This window comes from Watersipora subatra, chromosome 6 (assembly GCF_963576615.1).
Source record: "Watersipora subatra chromosome 6, tzWatSuba1.1, whole genome shotgun sequence".
Classification (NCBI taxonomy): domain Eukaryota; kingdom Metazoa; phylum Bryozoa; class Gymnolaemata; order Cheilostomatida; family Watersiporidae; genus Watersipora; species Watersipora subatra.
In genome coordinates, this window is record NC_088713.1 from 13296414 (window position 1) to 13315387 (window position 18974).

Below are 18974 nucleotides of genomic sequence, written 5' to 3' on the forward strand. Positions count from 1 at the left end.
ATTACTGAGCGTTGTTGCTTGTCTTTTTTGTCGTTGTTGAATGATGCCTTGTGATTGGTGAATCTAGCCTTGAAAGTGGTCTCACACTGCCCAATATATGTTTGGCTGTTTTGCTGGTCATATGTAACTACTGCCTGGTTTATTAGGTTTGTGGTTAGAAACCTTCCTTTTAGTTGGCATTCCTCTGGCTTTCTGCAGTTGCAGGTTCTATTGCTGGTGTTGTTTTTCTTCTTTTCCGTGTTTAGTAGCTTTTTGTTATGGCCTTCTATAATGCCCTTTACATTGTCCATACAGCTGTAACTTAGCTTGAGTGTATTCTGGTTAAATATTTTTATAAGCAGGTGGAAATTGTTGAATATTCTTTTAATCATTATGATGAAAGCTCGTCCTATGTTGGTACTGGAAGCCAGATTATATGGATGGTTGTACCATAATATGTTTCTTTTTCTGCTGTCTGGTCGTTTCCTATCTTCATTATTCTGTGGTTTGTATATCAGCTTTAATTGATATTTGCTATCATTTAGGGCATCCTGATATATTTTAGTAGCATTGTTGAAGATGGGTTTGCTTGACGATATGTTGTTAAGGTGCCTACTGATAGAGTCTGGTATGTTTGCAACTATTTGCGGTGGGTGATTGGATTGCGTGTGAATGTAGCGTGGTATGTTGTTTGGCTTGTTGATGGGCTTGTACGAGTTTTGGTTAAGGTCAAGTGTTATATCCAGGAAGTTTACATCTTTGAAGTTGGCTTCTATAATGATATTTAAATCATATTTGCTGAAGATGTTACAAAGGCCTTTCTTGATCGCTTCTGCTTTCCTAGGTGTGCTCCTAACAATTCCTAGCCCGTCACTTCGGTATAATCCAAAAAATGTGATTACTTTTCTCCTGAATCTTGTGTAGCATAAACAAGCCAACCAACTCGCATGTCTCCGCCCCATCATATGATCCCATTGTTACATCGAAAGAGCTGTTTCTGGTACTCTTCACCCAATGAGTATCTTTATTTACTAGTATAGTTCTCTTGGCGTGTATGATAATGTGTCGGGTATTAGCACATATGGTGGTGAAATTAGTGGCATATTCTAGAGCCAGGTTCATTAGCTCTGTTGTTATAGATGGATAGAAACTCACAACATCTAATGATATAAAATTCGTACCTTTTTTGTCAGTAGTGTTAAGCCATTCTATGACTGCTGAAGTATTTCTCCACAGATTAGCGTTACAATTAGCTGTGACACACTTGTTGATGTTATCAAGCAGCTGTTTACTGATCTTACTGATTTCAGACTTGGCCGAGTTGATTAGTCTAGCGCTAGGTGTATTTATGAAGTTTTCCTTAGGATCTTTAAGGGTTATGAATGCGTAAAAAATTCTTATTATCCAGTAATATAACCTAGCCATATACTTAACAACATGGCTTTCATATAATTATGTTTTAATCCTATAGTGGGGTTGTTCAAGGTATATCTTACCTGCTTGTCACTAGTAAATGAGTTTTATCTGAGGATTGTACGTTTTACTATGGAAATTAAACTAATAGTAATAAAGCTTTTTTAGTCAACTCTCACTCCGCTATGTATATATATATATATATATATATATATATATATATGTATATATATATATATATATATATACATATATATATATGTATGTTTTCAGGCCTACTGCTAACAGCACTCTACGCTCTAAAAAGTGTGGAGTGTTATAACCAACTAGAGTGTTGGAATAGGTCAATGTTGCTTATCTTTCTCCCGGATTGATGTTTTTCTCTGGGGTTGGTCATGACAGGTCTGTTCCGTGCTGGTGCACTCTCCAAGTGACCTGTGTTAAATGGCTGGTAGAAATGCCTCCCCTGGTGTTGCTAGTGGTGTTGGTAGCTCTGCCTCTGCTTAGATCGTTTTGGCTAAGAAGGTCTAAGAAGGTATTTTTTGGAGTGTCGGCATGTGTTGTTTATCTCTGTTCCTTTTGTTTAATGTGGTTGTTTCTGGCCTGCAAATGATGTAATACTTTTCAGTAAGGTGCAGATGGCATTTCTTTGCTTGGTTTAAATAAGGTTTAGTTTTCTGCATGCTTTTTCATGTAATCCTGTAGCTTGTATTGTCACTATTAAGTTTCCAGTTGTGTTTACTGGTATATGCGCTGTTTTGTTTGTCACTGTGTATGAACGAGGCCTTGTGGTTTCTAAAGCTGGATTTGAAGTCAGTTGTGAATAGCCCTATGCACGTGCTTTCAGTGCCGGTATTTTCTTTTTCCACTATAGCCTGATATATTACATTCATAGTTAGGCAGTTTCCATCTAGTTGGCAGTTGTTCTTTGCTCAACAATTGCAGGCCCTACTTATAGTCGTGCTCTGCTTATTGTTTAACAAGTGTCTGTTACACGAGATAATGCGCTGTTTCATGTTAGGCATGCAAGAGTGACAGTTGATGCTATAGCAAGGTTGAGACTGTAGATAAAGGCATCCAAGACTCCCCAAGTGAGCTTCCAAACTTGGGTCATCGGGCATACCAGTATATTCTTTTTTGGCCACAAAGGTCAATGTAACACATTATTCTTCAGCCTGGCATGTTTTCTCAAGGCTCGCATTGGCCGTTCAGGAGGTGGAAATTGTTCTTCCAAGGACATTTTGAGATCATCAAAATGCTGATCGAATGCAGAATCTGGTGATGCTGGATTCTCTTCAGCCTCAATATGCTCTTCTATATCACTGAGAGAATAATTCATCGGCGGGTCAACATCTGAGCGTGTCTTTGGGCTTCTCAGTTGTCCAGCTGGATCAGATGCTGGCATGAACAGCTTGAAAAAAAGTCGTTGATGGTTCCTTGACCAGCAACTTAATAAGTGACGTTGTCAAATACCTTCGTTAGAATGAATGGCACTTAAGCTTAGGTTATAGTTTTGGATGAATCCCTTTATCTCACTCTTTATTTTGCACCAACACCAGATATCTTATTTGAAGATTGCATCCTCCTGTTCAAGTAATCCAGGAGGTAACATTAGCTGAGTGTGAATCAACTGGTAAGCATTATCTCACTGATTTTACATATGTGAAGCGTATTCACTTTGTGTAGTCTCATCGACATCATGCGTACCACCTATTAACTGGTCAGAGAGCATACATTCTTGTTCTAACATCAAATAGTTTGCAATTTCCTCTGTTGCTGCATGTGGGTTTGCTCTAAAGGCCCTCATGACCTGTGGTAGCACAATGTCTCAGTATTCTTGAGCTTCCATCTGACTGAGTAGAAGACAGCAAAAGGAGTCGCCAAAGTTCTATTTCCACGTTCCACCACCCCATTAGATTGGGGATTATAGGCAGTTGTCTGAGTTTTAGTGATCTTCCACATTGCGGAAAGTTCTGCCATAAGGTCACTTTTAAACTGTGTTCCTCGGTGACTATGGAGCTCTTTGGGTAATCCAAAGTAGCAAAAGATACGGCTCGCTATCTATAGCCTCAGCAATTTTGGGAGCTGTAGCATCAGGTAGAGGTACGGCAGCCTGCCACGGGTAAAATGATCTGTCAACACTAAAATCCATCTGCTTCCTTGAGGGGTCAAAGGCAGCAGTCACACTAAGTCAATCGTAACCTTTTGCCAAAGACGGCCGACCCAGAAAATCCCATGACTCGAAGAATGATGCAACCCTTCAGATTTTACTGGCTGGCATATTTCGCAGCTGTTCACTATACATCAAACATTAGTGGTTATTCCAGGCTAGTACCATGTCAGTGTAAGTCTCCCGAGTGTCTTCATTATCTCGGCATGAGAAAGGGTATGCATGTTCCACACCACCTGCTTCCGTTTGTTCATAGGACAAAGTATCACCTCCCGAGATCTTTTCTCAACCTGTATACAAGTTACCAGCATTTGATCCTCTCTTATTTGCATTAAAGAGAGCATGATGCTAAGCTTACATAATTCTGTACTGCCAAGGTTGACTGTAGCTGGATCCCGAGGTTGTTGATTCTTAACAGCATTGTAGATAGTCGCAATATCACTTGGGAGCAGCTGAGCCAGACACAGTTCATCAGAGCTAGGTGTATCCGATTGTGATTTTGCAGAAGGTTGGTTGCTACGCCCTTGTTGATTAGAAGAGTAGTCTAATGTCGTCTGCTCCTCCTCATTCCGGCAGTTATCACTAGAGCTAGACTTTCTATCTTGCAACAACCATCACCATTAGTTATGATTAAGCTGACAGCTTGTGAGGACTCTTGTCCAATCCTAGCTGATACTTCACAGTCTGTACCAACCACTATACGGATGCGATTTTCATCAAACAAATCATCAGCGCATTCTGTGCAATCAACGCCTCATCAGCAATCCTAGTACACACAGGGTTTTTGTTTTGCGCCCTCTTTGACAATTCATGTTGAATGTGGCCCATACTTGGTCCTCCACACTGTTTGGTCACCTTGTCACATTTGGTGCCGTTGTGGAATGGCCTCTTTGATAACCCATCAGCGTTCTCATGTTTGCTCCCTGGTCAATGTTCTATGGTAAAGGTGAATTTGCTCAAGATCTCTAATCATTTTGCAACTGGGGCAGAAGGCATAGTCCTCCTGCATAACCATAAAAGTGAAGCATGATCAGTACGAATTTGGAACTCTTTACCATAAAAATAAAGAAGAAAATGAGCAAAAGCTTTAACAACGGCTAACAGTTCTCTTTTAGTCACACAATAGTTTTGCTGAGCAAACGACAAAGAATGACTATCATAAAATATTACTCGTTCCTGGCCATCTTGGATTTGAGACAAAAACGCTAAACCCATTAAAAGAAGCATCTGTGTCCAGGATATAATCAAGAGCTGAGTTTGCATAACCTAAAACCGGGGCCGTCAACAGTGACTGCTTTAGTGTGTTAAAAGCTGCATGGCACTCCTCAGTCCATTCAAACTTAGCTGTTTTACAAGTTAGCTTTGTCAGTGGTTGGGCTTTGTTGGCAAAGTGCCGGACATAGTGACGATAGTGACCAAAAGGCCCAAGAAAAGATTGTAGCTCAGTCACTTTCCTTGGAGCTGGTCAACAAGCAACAGCAGATATTTTTTTGGATCAGTTGCTACACCACTACTACTAACTATATTTTCTAAAAATGCCACTTCTTCTTGAAAGAGATGGCATATGGATAGCTTAAGCTTGAGCTTGGCCAATCAAAACCGAGATAGAACCTCTTCAAGGTTGAGGTAATGTTCTTTGAAGCTGTTACAAATGAATATAACATTGTCTAGATATAGAGCAAAGTCTCCCAATGCAATCCTTGTAACACTTGCTCCATCATTTGTTGAAATGTTGCCGGAGCTGCTGTCAAACCAAACGGCAAGACTTTCCATCTCCACAAGGCTTCTCTAGTGCAAAATGCCGACTGATCTTTAGCAACTTCATCTAATGGAAATTGCCAATAGCCACTCATGAAATCTAGTATGGAAAAGAGTTTGCTGCCAGCCAAGGCCTCCAGACTTCTATCTATACGAGGCAGGGTGTGAGCATCATAAACTGTAACAGCATTTAATTTGCGATAGTCAATGCAAAACCTCCAGCTGCCACCTTTGTTTTTCACGAGTACAACAGAAGAGCTTTATGCTCCATACGAAGGCTCAATAAGACCTTGCTTTAACAACTTGTGAACTTTCCTACTGACCTTGGTTTCTTTTTCCACCCCTAAACGTTTTGGAGCCGGTTTGATTTGCTTTGACATTACCTTAACAGGGAAAGAGCGTTTTATTAAAGAAGTCAGTCCTTGATCAGAGTCACTTTTCGAAAAGACCTAACTGAAACTATGCAACAACTTAGCAATCGCTTTGCGTTGCGAAAGATGAAAACATGCTTCAGTTGCCTCTTCATATAGGATCTCTATGTGAGATAAAATAGCAGGAATAATTTCATCGGAGACAAGCTTTCTGTGGTTCCCATCCATCATATGATTATATGAATTGACAATCTGTTCCTTCTTCAAGCTGACACACTGCCCTATAATAGTAGATCCAGCGTTAAGATGACATACTTGCATTGCAGGATTAATGCATCTAAGAAAAAATTCCTTTTTTCACTCCATGTACTCACATTAGCGGCAATGGCCATGTCATGCTTAGCCGCAACTCCTGTGTCTTCCACTACGCCAACAGAGGTACAAATGTCATTCACCAACCGACACCGGGCCAACCGTTCAGATCTAGCAGGAATAGATTCATTAGCAAAGACCTGTAGTATACTAACAAAATATATACCACGATGGTTGGTGCATTCAAAGTGTTTACCATTCATCGCAACAGCAGAGTCTAAACAACTAACTAAGCAATTGTGGCTTACTAAAAAAAAAATTCCAAGTATGGCATCTGGCTCAATATCTGCAACAACAAAATCTAATTCAATTGGTTCTGACCTTAATCTGCCAGCTAATTTTATCTGTTCATAAAATATCAAAACAACTTCATCTGCCAGAGTGCTTGTACTGTGTTCAAATGCCAACAATCCACCAAGAAACCTCTGAGGCAGCCTATCATACATTCTCCTTGCCAGCAAATTGAGGGTACATCCACTGTCTACAAAATAGTGTACTGAACAGCTTTCAACTTTTCCTGAAATTTAGAGTGTAGAGGCAGTGGCTGCAAAATTTATACGAGCGTGCTCTGCATCAACTCTAGTACTTCCATTAGATTAACCTACCGAAAGGTTTGCAGCATCGGCAGAGCACTGAAGAGGCAAGGGAAGCAAATCAGGTTTCCTAATGATAAGTTTTAATTGTGACAACTCACAAGGACTGTCTGCTTGGCTCACTCTTTTTTCTCTCTTTCCTTGCTCATTTGGCTTTCTGTAACAATTATCTGACACCGGTCCACCCACTTTACCTGTAACCTTAGGAGTGAACCTTGCTAGTTTTTCTGATTAGGGTTTGAGGATGGTAGTGGCCATTTCTTCATTACTGTACAACTCCTCATTAGGTGGGAATGGTCACCACATATGAAACAACGTTTGACTCTTTGAGACTAGACATTGGTTGTGTCAACATATTTTTGTTCTAGAGCAGCAATCCGGCAGACTGATCTTTCATCAGTTTTGTCTGTTTTTTCCAGTTCTAATGACATGGAGAATAGAGCCTCAGCCAGATCTGCTTCAGAGTTTTCTTTGGCAGCTTTGCCACTAGTATCACTAGGAATATCTATTTGGGTAACTCTCGAAGGATATTTAGTTCTTGAGTGTTGTACTGGTTTACGCCAAGCTATTTCATAATGTTTTTCTGTGGTGACGGCTTCCTCCAAAATTTAGACCCTGACTAGCAGCAGGTGCACCCAAAGAGCAGGGTCATCCGAGGCTTGCTGGAAGTTTTCTAAGGCCAACTCATTCTTGACAGCGCATTCAAAATCACCATAGGCTAAATTTGACAGCCTCTCTACTCTGTTACCCAATGATAGGTAATATTCTACTGCTCGTTGGTGTAAATAGAGCAGCTGTGCTTTTGCTTTAAACACAGACAGTCCGAACATCTGTACTAGCTTCCTATTTTCTTCAGCAACCATGTCAGATCTTCAACAGTCTTTGGCTGTTCGCTCTAAGCATGATCATAGCTATATTAGTGCGGCTTGGTCATCACATTGGCTTACGCCACAAATGTCAGTAAATAGTTGTATAAATAAGTTAACATCTCCATGTCCATTAATTTTTAGTAACCTGATATTCACTCGATCACCGAGTATAGAGTTTAGAACCTCAGCTTTTTATTACAGACTTGGTTTAATGGTTTTTTGAGCGTGCGCAACAACTCTTGGGCAGACCAACAACTATCCAACTTCTCTAAAGCAAGCTCGACCATGCTGGTACAATGCAGCTACTCTGTTGGCCAGGAAGTAAAAACACTAAAACGTGCCAAATTGTGGAGTTTTTTCTGCTGCTGAAAAAGATATGCCACTGCTGGCAGCCTGTCTGTTCTGCAGTTCCACAACATATTTCCAATACAAATTAGCGATGAAGGTTGCCCCATCAACGTGTACTGATGTATTGGAGTGCATGACTTGCTTTAGCTGTTTCTCATCAGTATCTGTAATTGGATTAGTCGCGTCCAAGAATAGGTTACTGATTGTCAGGAATAGATTAGTAGACATTCTGGAGCCTTTGCCTTGAGCCATCTTATTTTCCGGAGACCTGTTTACCAATTACTAAGTTGTGCTTACAGCTAAACTTTCAGTAGCAGCAAGATTACAGATTTCCCACTGCTGCGACCAATGTTGTGGAAGTCAGCGCTGACTAGCCACTTGCAAGTGGGTTCTGCGTAAAAGTTTTCTTACACCAATTGAGTAATAGGTCTTGTGTACAACTGTAATTGTTGCAAGCAATGTGTCTGGTAAATGATGGCTCTTTGTCTACACAAGTTCTATAAGCATGAAATTATAGAACAATTAGATACAATTCACTACAATTAAGCGTAATGCTGAATTGAGTTACAAAGAATAAATACTCAAACAGTTACATTTGTTAATGTTAGAATGTTATGATATATAGATAAATACAAAGCTATACAAAGGGAGGTTAATGTTACCACGCTGTTCTTAATGAAGATTACAAATGTAATTCTCAGTCTTTGGTTTCGTCATTCATAGTCTGTATCCTAGCTCTGTGCTCTTTGTTCTCTCCCTTAACACTGGAGCACCTTTGCTTATATAGCAAGGTCTGAGTGTTAATCAACAGGCTTTTCACGCAAGCTGGCTTATAAGTTATAGGGCTAATCTGAGAATAGCTGAAAGCTTATGGTAATTAAAGCAGCTCAGCATAGTAAACCCATAACATTATAAACTTCATAGGTAATAAATAATTTATAAAGGTAATAAAACAACACACATCTGTATATATAAATGTATATACATGTATAAGAGAGTGAGGAAAACTGATACTTCTATTCTTACAAGCCAATCTCCAGCAAATAGTCCAGCAAATCTTACAGGTCATCTGACATGTAATCTTATTGTAATTTTACAAATTTTTGCTGCAAAATGCAAAATAAATCATGACTTACTAATTGTTTAGGTTTAAATGAAAAAATGTATAAGTTAACACACTAAGCGAACACTGATAGGAACTTTCATGAAACACGTGTGTAACAACTCAATATTCGTCTGTTGAGACAAGGAAATTTGGCTTATCAATATAGAATTTTGCTATTAAAACAAACGTTAAATAAAAAATTGAAAAAGATTTATACAAACCAAGATGTTTTAAATATAACTAAAAGAAATAATGTGAAAGCCATAAAAAAATAAAAAGAATGAAAGTGGAACGCAAGGTACCAAATGAAAATCAAAGAAACATAGTTTAGCTGGGCAAAAGTATTTTGAGGAGCTGGGATAATTAAGTAGAGAACTAAATGTAGATGTGAAAGAAATATCAAGAAGGTAAGCTATGAAACATATTATTTGGTGATGATACAATTAATACAAAATAAAAAATGTTATGAGCAAATGAAAAGCACTACAACAATGGTCAATTATTTGTTTCCAGAGAAATTTGTGGATACGGTTTGGTGGAAAGCTTCGTGTTTTATAAGGAAAAAGTAACTTGTGAGCTTTATGTATCAACGAAAACATCATTTAGCTAAAATTTTATCATTAAATGATTTTATGTTTGCGAACTATTTTACTGTTACGGATAACGCTGAACTCCCCATGGCAACACACTGATATCTCCTAATAACGTAAACCATCAGTAAACAATTCACCAAATTTTAAGGTCGTAGGTAAATTATTGTCAATATTGTGGAGCTGAACAAATTAGCCCTAACGAAATAAAGACAAAAAGCATCGTGCTGCATATACATAAGTCTCAAAGTATTTTTTAGCCGGGGCTTTGTAACGTGTGAGCGCTTAGCTAAAATAATTAGCGTGTGGTTACAATGTATCAAATATGATAACGTCTTAGATTGAAATTTCCTAACTGGGCATTTGCAACAAGTGGGCGAAATGCTAAAATAATAGATATAGCTGGACAATCAAAACGACAAATACACAAATACACAAACTTTGAGAAATACATGTATATATATATATATATATATATATATATATATATATATATATATATATATCTATATATATAGATATATCATTCATGAGAGGTAAAACAAAGATAGTTCCATGTATAATTATTCTAGCCTTATTGACTACTGTTACATATATTATGGTTGCCTATGCCTGTTTGTTACAGCCTAGGTTCATTAACCAATCTGAAAGAACTGAATATCAGCTGGAATAAACTGGATTATGATTCACTGGTTGGTATAGAAAAGCTGGTGTCATTAGAAAAGCTCGACATGAAATTTTGTGACCTGAAGAAACTTCCATTCAGGTCAGTTTCTATCTCAACTCCGTAAACCGCATCGCTAGGGTTTCATGCTGACACATGTTTGCTTACATATCAGTGAAAAGTTTTATACGATAGAGTTTGGTGGATTTGTCCAAAATGTTTCCAACGCTATAAATTCTAAAAGCCACATGTTATGAGAAACAGAATAAAATATTTTAACTTGATAACTTTGGCTTGATTAAGTAGTGTTAGTAATAGTATGGTTACCGATTGGCTGCAAGGCGATTGATTGTGAGTGTGAAGCGATCGATTGTGAGGCAAGTGCAAGAGCGGGATAGTCAACTGCTAGGTGGGTAAAGACTGGTTGGCCAAGTTGGGGACTCGGGGCAAAAGTGCACGATTATCAACTGCAATTATAGACTGGTAGGAACAAATACATGAAGCTAAACGCATAAATCTAGAATATTTACTAGATTTTACACACATCTAGCGGTAAAACACATAGCAGATTTCTATTGTTCTTCCCACCATCATAGACAAGTATATGTGTATGCATACTCTGATCTAGACAACAATTTCAGTAGAAAATTAGTTGTTTTTGCAGCAGGAAAGACAACTCTCTATAAACTTTATGCTGCACGTGAATCTGTTCCCATAGGCTGGTAATGCAGCTAGTACAAGGTGTTTATACATTTCTCAAAGTTGGTGTGCCTGTCCGTATGTGTATCTTTCCGGCTATAGCTATAGCCAACACTGAATATTTTACCAATGCGACTAAGCGTGACGATACCCCTGTTAAGAAATATTTTTTGTAAGGTTAAGTTACTATAATGGTCTCAAGGCCAATTATTCTCATGCAGACAAATATAATCTATTGATGAGAAGAGCATCGAAATTCTAACTCCTTTTGGTCAAACAATTTACGATATCTCAATTTTACAGTTGCGCTAGTATCAAGAGATAATGGTATCGTCGTGTTCAAAGTTTTGATGGATATCTTCTGGTGGAACAGTAGCCTTTTTTAAACACACACTTTCAATTTGTTACTAATTCGGCATACTCGGGATTTTTATTTAGTTTTCTCACATCGTAATAATTTTATCATTCCTGAGTGATCCTTTATTGTACTCTTAGCAAAACCGACTTAATTTAGCTGCTACTTGCTAATTATTTCACAATTACTTTTAAACCCTTTTAGTTGTTTTATTTTTGTAATTTATTAGACCTGCACTAAACCCTTTCCTCATGACTTGAAGTTTGAAAGTTAAATTTGTCTTATAAAGCTTGAAAACCCCATACAGTTGTTTTTATTTTCTCTGTTGGTATATTTTAGTTTCAGAAAACACTTTCCTCACTATATGTAGTTTGAATGATAAAAATGCATATGTTATATGTTAAATACAAATAAATTTTGTCCAAAGACCTTTTTATTACCTGGGTAATACCGGGTTGTATTGCTGGTATATGCATGATTATATCATCCATGAGAGTTAGAATCAAAGATAGTGACATGTATTACTCTGGCCTGGTTGACTACTGTTACAGATATTATGGTTGCCTATGCCTGTTTGTTACAGATTTGATTCACTGACCAGTCTGAAAGAACTGAATATCAGCTCGAATAAACTTGATTCTGATTCAATGGTTGGTATGGAAAAGCTGATGGCATTAGAAAAGCTGAGTTTGCATTCTTGTGACCTGACGAAACTCCCACTCAGGTCAGTTTCTATATCAATGATTCCCAACTGGTCATCCATGGACCCTTAGGGGTCTACAGGAGGTTTTGAGAAGTCCACAGGCTGGAGCCAGTAATGGTTTTTCTAGCTAGATATTTACTGCTATTTCTGTCATAGTGGTTGGATCAATGATATAAAACCCTAAAAAGATAGACAACGGCTATCATATGGGTTGGGTTTAATGATCGAAGTCTGTTGGGACTGTGCTAGCCTGGGTTTCCAAGCTAATGCGATTCTCGTGTGGCGGTCGCGTTGTCTTGTTAGGTTTTTTGGTCTAGACTTTTATCACCTATGTGCGTCAATCGCTGGATAGTACCTGATTTCCGGTTAGTAGTACAAAACAGCACAGCCGGTAACCAGCAAACACGTAATTCTCTCTTTCCCTCTTTAATTTAAGTGATATACAAAGATCCACGGAAGATAAAAAATTTCAATCTACTTGATTTTACCAATTTTCAGATTGGTAGGAGTTTTAGTATATGCTCAAATTTAAATATAACTTACCGCAAATCGTCCAATCAACGGCCTTATTTCCATAGTTTTTCATTAATACTATTCCACCTACAATATAAAATGGCAAAGTTTTTTGTCGTTGTCACATTGTTTGACCTGGCCAATAAGATGGGACAGCAGCAAAGCTGTGCAGTTTAGTTTTCATATTCAAAGTCTAAATGTAAAACCAAATTTGGGTCATTTCACAATGGCGACCATTAATATCACTAGAAACTCCCCTGTCATACAGCCCACGACCAAAGTGATTTTGGAGAAAAGAAAGGGTACTTATGGTTAAGAAATGCAATATTAGCAGTCAAATGGCACAGCAGTGCAATAGGATAACTGCAATGGTAGCTGTAATGGACTGGGTGTGAGTGTTATTATATACAACAAACAGCAATAATGAAAGGAAAAGATTATATGTTTATATCTCTCCTCCTGCAATAGGAGAAATACAATATTAGAAGTAAAATGCACTGATATTATAAGAATAGCCAATATTAATAATATAGTAATACAGTAATAATAGAAAACCAATGTACAATTTTGTTTACATTTCAAAACGTAATAGCTAACAATATCAAGAAGTTGTGATGTCTATATAGATTTCTAAAAAATCTATTCAGCAAAGCAATTTAGAAAAAATAATAACAGTAACATATTGTCCATCATCAATATTGTTAGTGTGACAATATCATTTCGATAGTCATCCAAACTTATAATTAAATATTGTAATAATCTCATAAAAAACGTTAGAAAAAAATATCATCGCCATTTCCTTTACCTTGACTGCGTTGGACATCAGCTAGAATACCAAAGTACTCAGAAGCGTCTAACATTTCAGTTACTTTGATTTCGGCAAAAAAGAAACAATTATATTTCAGTACTTCTATGTTAATTACAGAAACCTTCGGCAATTCGACAATGCTATGGACTGGTGAAATGTGCACGCTATTTTTTGTGTGAAATGCGTACGACTTAATGGTTCTATTCTCTGTTGCTCGGCGTTTAAATTGCCGGTCTTAATTTTGATAAAAGTAAGGCTTGGCAAGTTTTAATAACGATTTTTGGCCAAATTAATTTGTCTATTTGTGTATAATCCGTTCAGATTGGTAAGTTTTAAGATACTGTCGACACTTTTCAAAGACTTGGTAATATAATTAAATAAGTTTATATGTATTGTTATTATACTTAAATGACTCTACAGAAAAATAGTTAAATTTGTTTGTGAGATTTCGGTACAAGGGTTTGCGACGTTGTTGATGAATAATTTTCGCGAGTTGTGTGCACATGCATTTATCATCAAACTCTCAAACTTTTGCTCCGCTTGTTTGGTCATGGGATGAATGCTTGTTAATGGCAGCTGACTGATCACAATTTTGACAATATTTGGCAACTATATTTATTTGACAACAATATGAAACCAGCAGATCGTTGAAATAACCAAAAATGTTTATGAAGATAAAACCATTGAAGAGTTGTGGCCTTCAATGATTCATCCATCTCCACAGACAGCCAAACACGCTCTTCGAACTCTGCTCCCATTTGTGTCTACATGCTTGTGCGAGTCCGTTTTATCTTTTATGACTGTTCTCAAATCGAAACAATGAAACCGACTGGGACTTTGTCAACCATTCCCCCAAAGATTGAGAATTTGGTGAAAAACAAGAAGTATTTTGGTCTATATCACTAACGAAATAAAATTTAACAGTCAAAGCAATTTCATATAGCATTGCTTTATGTAAGTAAATAAAGAGAAACATGTCAAATCTATTGACTCTTAAATGTATATTATTCTAATTTATAATGTACGCCAATTTAAAATGCATTGTTATAAACACCATATATTATGATGTTTATAAAGGGGTCCATGACTTTGAGATAAAGAGCTCAGGGGGTCCATGGCTCCAAGGTAGTTGGGAACCACTGCTCTACATGTATATAAACTCTGTAGACAGACTTGCTAGAGTTTCAAGCTGACGGATGCTTGCTCTCTTATCAGTGAGACTTTTTTATGAGATTTTACGTTGAGTTTAGTAAATTTTCATGAGTTTTTTTAAGACTAATTTTTAGCATGTCATTATATTTCATCTTGTAACATTAAATAAAACATTAGAAAAACTTTGAAATTGGAAATATTGGCACATGATACATTTACAATTTTATGATTAACATCTATTGTCAGAATGTAAACTGCTGCCGCAAAATGATAGCTAAAACATACTAATGAACATGTATGGTAACGTAGCATAATGTGACCTGTTATGTTTACTCGTTTACAAAAATTTATTAAATTGCTTTAAATATTTAGCATACTTCATATGTTTCAGTGGTGTGTAATCATGTTTTGAGATCTTATGTAGCCTAACAATATCTGTGGCAATGGTGAGACGGTACTAGGAGTCAAGGTGAGTGATGCTATAGCAATGGTATTAAAGCTATCAGATTAACAGTATAGGATTCACAGCTTCATTGGCTTTTCAGTGCTATTGGCATATAAGCTACAGAGGTTCTCACGGACACACTCATTGTAGAGTGTTGTAACAAGGTACGTACCTGCAAATTATCTAACATGGCATCGTAGGCAGGATACTGTGTTGTTACATTGTATCAATCGAGGGGTGTTATGATGCTGTGTTGTCTTGTTGAATGGTGGTAATATTAATTGATAACGCTTTTGTGTTTCAGAGCGTTGTTCGGGAAGGTGATTAGTATTTATAGGTTTGTGTTGTCACGTTGTATTGGTAATGAGTTAGTATTTTCGTAGCAGTGCTATAGTGGTTCGTTAAGTTGTTAATTGTTAGGTGTGGTAAAAGCAGTTGTTATTATAGTTGTGTGTGCATATGGCTGCTAAACAGCTAGATGTTAGGGCCTTCCTTAAGTTGAGACTAGATAGTGGAAATGTCTCTAGTTTTTTTAAGAGTTGGCTTAGCGAGTTTGAGGCTGTGTGTGTGCCCACTTCAATGCATATGGGTAATACTGAAGATGGTGTCCCGCTCTTTGTGGGAAGAAAAAAAATAGTTAGCTTTATTGAGCGCGGTTAGAAGCAAAGGAATGGTGTTACTTAGAAACTTAAGGTTTGATATTGCAAGCCAAGCAGCTGATGCTTATCAGACTGCTTTAAATCTTTTGAGAGGTCATTATGAAAGAGAGGAGAGTATTTTTGTGAGCAAAATGAATTTTGTTACAATATCATAGGCTTTAGGAGAAGAGAGAGCGTACTTGGTGAGAGTGGAAAAGTTGAGTAAAGATATTGATTTTGGTGACGGTAATGCTGATTTGAGACAGCACTTATGTGTAGCTGTAGCAGTGAATGGTTTGCATGAATCTAGTGCCAAGAAAGAGTTAATGCAGGGGATTGACTTAACTTAGGAGCAAATATTTAACAAATTGGAAGCTCGACATTTAGCTAGGGAATCAGAATCTATTATCAGTTGTGTTAAAAGATATATCAAGGTAGAAGTTGGCAGTGTGAGAGCAGATATTGAATCTAGTGACAGTAGTTCTGTTGCCCCTGTTTGCCAAGTTTCTAGAAAGAGTGAGAAACCTCATGGTGAGAGTTCTAGTTTTAGGCTGTCTAGGAGAGATAGTTTAGGAGTGATTGGTCTGACACCATTTTGCGTGGGTGGAGAGGTAGGCAAGGTTATAAAAGGTTCTCACCTAAAGGATAAAATTCTCTTGCTAGAAGTATTATTTTCTTTGCATGTAAAAGGAAAAGATATTATGTTAGGGATCGCTCAAGTGCTAGGTGCTATTTTTTGTCAAGGAAACGTCACAGTTCTTAGGATTGTCCTCGCAACAAGTTTAGTGAAAGGCAAGAGTCTAGACGGGATTGTAAGAGATGCAGTAGTAGTAGTAGTAGTAGTAGTAGTAGAAGCCCACCAAGAAACAGGTAGAAGTCTAGTAGAAAAAAATTAGAGTTTTAGAAAGAGTTCACATAGAGTGAGATTCACAAAGAGCAATAAATATGGGCTATGTAGTAGTGACATTAAACAGGTTTTCAAAGTAAATGGAAAAATGTTGAGTTTACATTCCTTACACGAGCAGAAGTTTCAACGGTAACAGAAGAGACTAACAAAATACTTGGTCTGAATTTGAGTAAATCTGAACGTGGTTTATATAGAGCAAATGAATCTTGTCTATCTGTAGCTGGAGTTTGTGAAGTTTAAATCAGAAGCACTTTTAGGTCAGTCAACACTTTTGTGTATGTTTTAACAAGTTGTAGGAAAAATCTTTTAGGATTACCTGAGTTACATCAGCTAAAAATTATTGACGTTAATAGTATGTGCAATGATGATCTTGACCATATAAGGAAATTTCCTGATGTTTGTCAGGGCTTAGGCACAATTCCTGGTACTTTAAAAACCAACTTGAAGGAAAATATGGAACTTATTATGGAGTTTATTAACAGCCAGACCGATTGCGCCTGGTCTTAAAGATCAAGATGAAAGGGAATTAAACCTAATGTCATCTGATGAAGAAATTTCTTGATCTGGTGCTAGTTATGCCGGTGTAGCAAAGAACAATGGGAAAGTTCAGAAAGTCTCTATATTGAATGAAGTTAATGGGTTTTAGACGAAATAGAAGGCAACAACTTTTTGGATGAGAATAAATTTGAGGAGGAAAAAAATACATAAGGTTAAGGAAATAGAGGTTACAGCACAGGTTTTAGGAGCAGATTAGAGAGTTAGATAAGAAGGACATTAAGTTGAGTAACTAGTGTGAGAGCTCTGTCGCCCTCCAAGGTATCTTAGATGAAATGGCTAAGGTGAAAGCCCGCTTGCTAGCTAGATTTGCGAAGGCTAGGCCGATGTGAACAGCATTATTGCCGGCGCCCGTGCTTAAGCATAAAAAGTTGCTTGACTTAGCTCCAAGCCTTGAGAGAATTCCAGGGAAGAAAGATTGAGTACGGAGAAAGCCAGGGTGGAAACTGTATTTGTTGCTAAAAGCTCCCTGGATGAGTCTTTGGAGACCCCAGGTTTGTATAAAAGCAGCAAGCCTGTCAGTACGACAGACGCTTGCACTGATCAAAAGGAGTCCAAGACCTTTGACCTAGCTGCAGAGAAAGAGTCCTTAAGAAGCAAAGAAGATGATAAAGTAATTGGAATAACAGGTAAATTGTGGTTTAAATATTTGGAAATTTTAAAATTCTTCAAGATTAAAATTTCATATTTTTTAAATTTTTAAACTTTTGAAGTTTTTAACTTGATTGGTAATGATAGTATACATTATAAAATTAGGATCTTCTGAGGTGGCATTTTCGCAGGATAGGGGCGTGGTGTGTAATCGTGTTTTGAGGCCTTATGTAGCCTAACGATGTCTACGGCAATGGTGAGACGTTACTAGGAGTCAAGGTGAGTGATGCTATCACAATGGTGTTAAGCTATCCGAATAACAGTATAGGATTCACGGCTTTATTGGCTTTTTGGTGCCATTGGCACATAAGCTACACAGAGCCTCATGGACGAACTCTTTCTACAGTGTTGTACCAAGGTATGTACCTACACATTATTTAACATTAAGTTGGCCTTAAGTTGAAAAATAGTCACGCACCACAGACTTGTTTTTGCCTTGGTCTTTTTCTTGAAATTTTTACTAAACTACAATAACTGAAGGTTTACACCAATATTTAAATGTTACACTTGGCTGACATTTTTAAAATTTTTCAAAACACTTGTTGCATTTGGTATCAGGTAGACTACATAACTATAACATTGTAGCACTTCATTCTTAATTCACTTTAGGTCCAAAATGCATGCTTTAAAACCATATCCAATGTTAACCGTTTAACCCTGGCAATCCTTGTCAATCTCAGTACCCTAGGTCAATTTGTCTAACAATATACATGTACATATACTATTTTCTCATTTTCATCTAATGTTCATAACTAAATTATTGATGTATATATATGATTATATATAAATTTATATACATATATAAATATATATATCTGCATTATATATATGCATTATATGCATATGCATTATATATATAGATTTATTATAAACATATATATATAAATATATATATATATATATATATATCTGCATAAATATATATATATATATATTTTTCTTTTATATATTCATGCAGACAAATGATAGTTACACGTATTAATCTGACCTCATTCACTACTGTTAAAGATATCATGGTTGCCTATCACTGTTTTTTACAGATTTGAGTCACTGACCAATCTGAAAGAACTGGATATCAGCTCCAGTAAACTGGATTCAGATTCACCTGTTGGCATGAATAAGCTGATGTCATTAAAAAAGCTGAATTTGCATGATTGTGGCCTGCCAAAATTTCCATTCAGGTCAGTTTTATATGAACTCTGTAGACCAATTTGCTAGGGTTTCATGCTGAGGGAAGTTTGCTCCTTATTGGTGAAACTTTTTATGAGATTTTACATAAAGTTTACAGAATGTCATCTAATTTTTTTCAAATTATT

General features: G+C 37.0%; 1 protein-coding gene across 1 annotated transcript in view; it reads left to right on the forward strand.

Moving 5' to 3' along the window:
- Nucleotides 1-7517: 7517 nt before the first annotated feature.
- LOC137398051 (leucine-rich repeat protein lrrA-like) overlaps nucleotides 7518-18974 on the forward strand; it is a 35060-nt gene continuing 23603 nt past the window's right edge. The window contains exons 1-6 of the mRNA XM_068084151.1: nucleotides 7518-7612; nucleotides 10194-10334; nucleotides 11870-12010; nucleotides 17473-17620; nucleotides 17833-17877; nucleotides 18667-18839. Of these exons, the coding sequence (XP_067940252.1) occupies nucleotides 7518-7612; nucleotides 10194-10334; nucleotides 11870-12010; nucleotides 17473-17620; nucleotides 17833-17877; nucleotides 18667-18839 (743 nt within the window). The remainder of the gene's footprint in view (nucleotides 7613-10193; nucleotides 10335-11869; nucleotides 12011-17472; nucleotides 17621-17832; nucleotides 17878-18666; nucleotides 18840-18974) is intronic.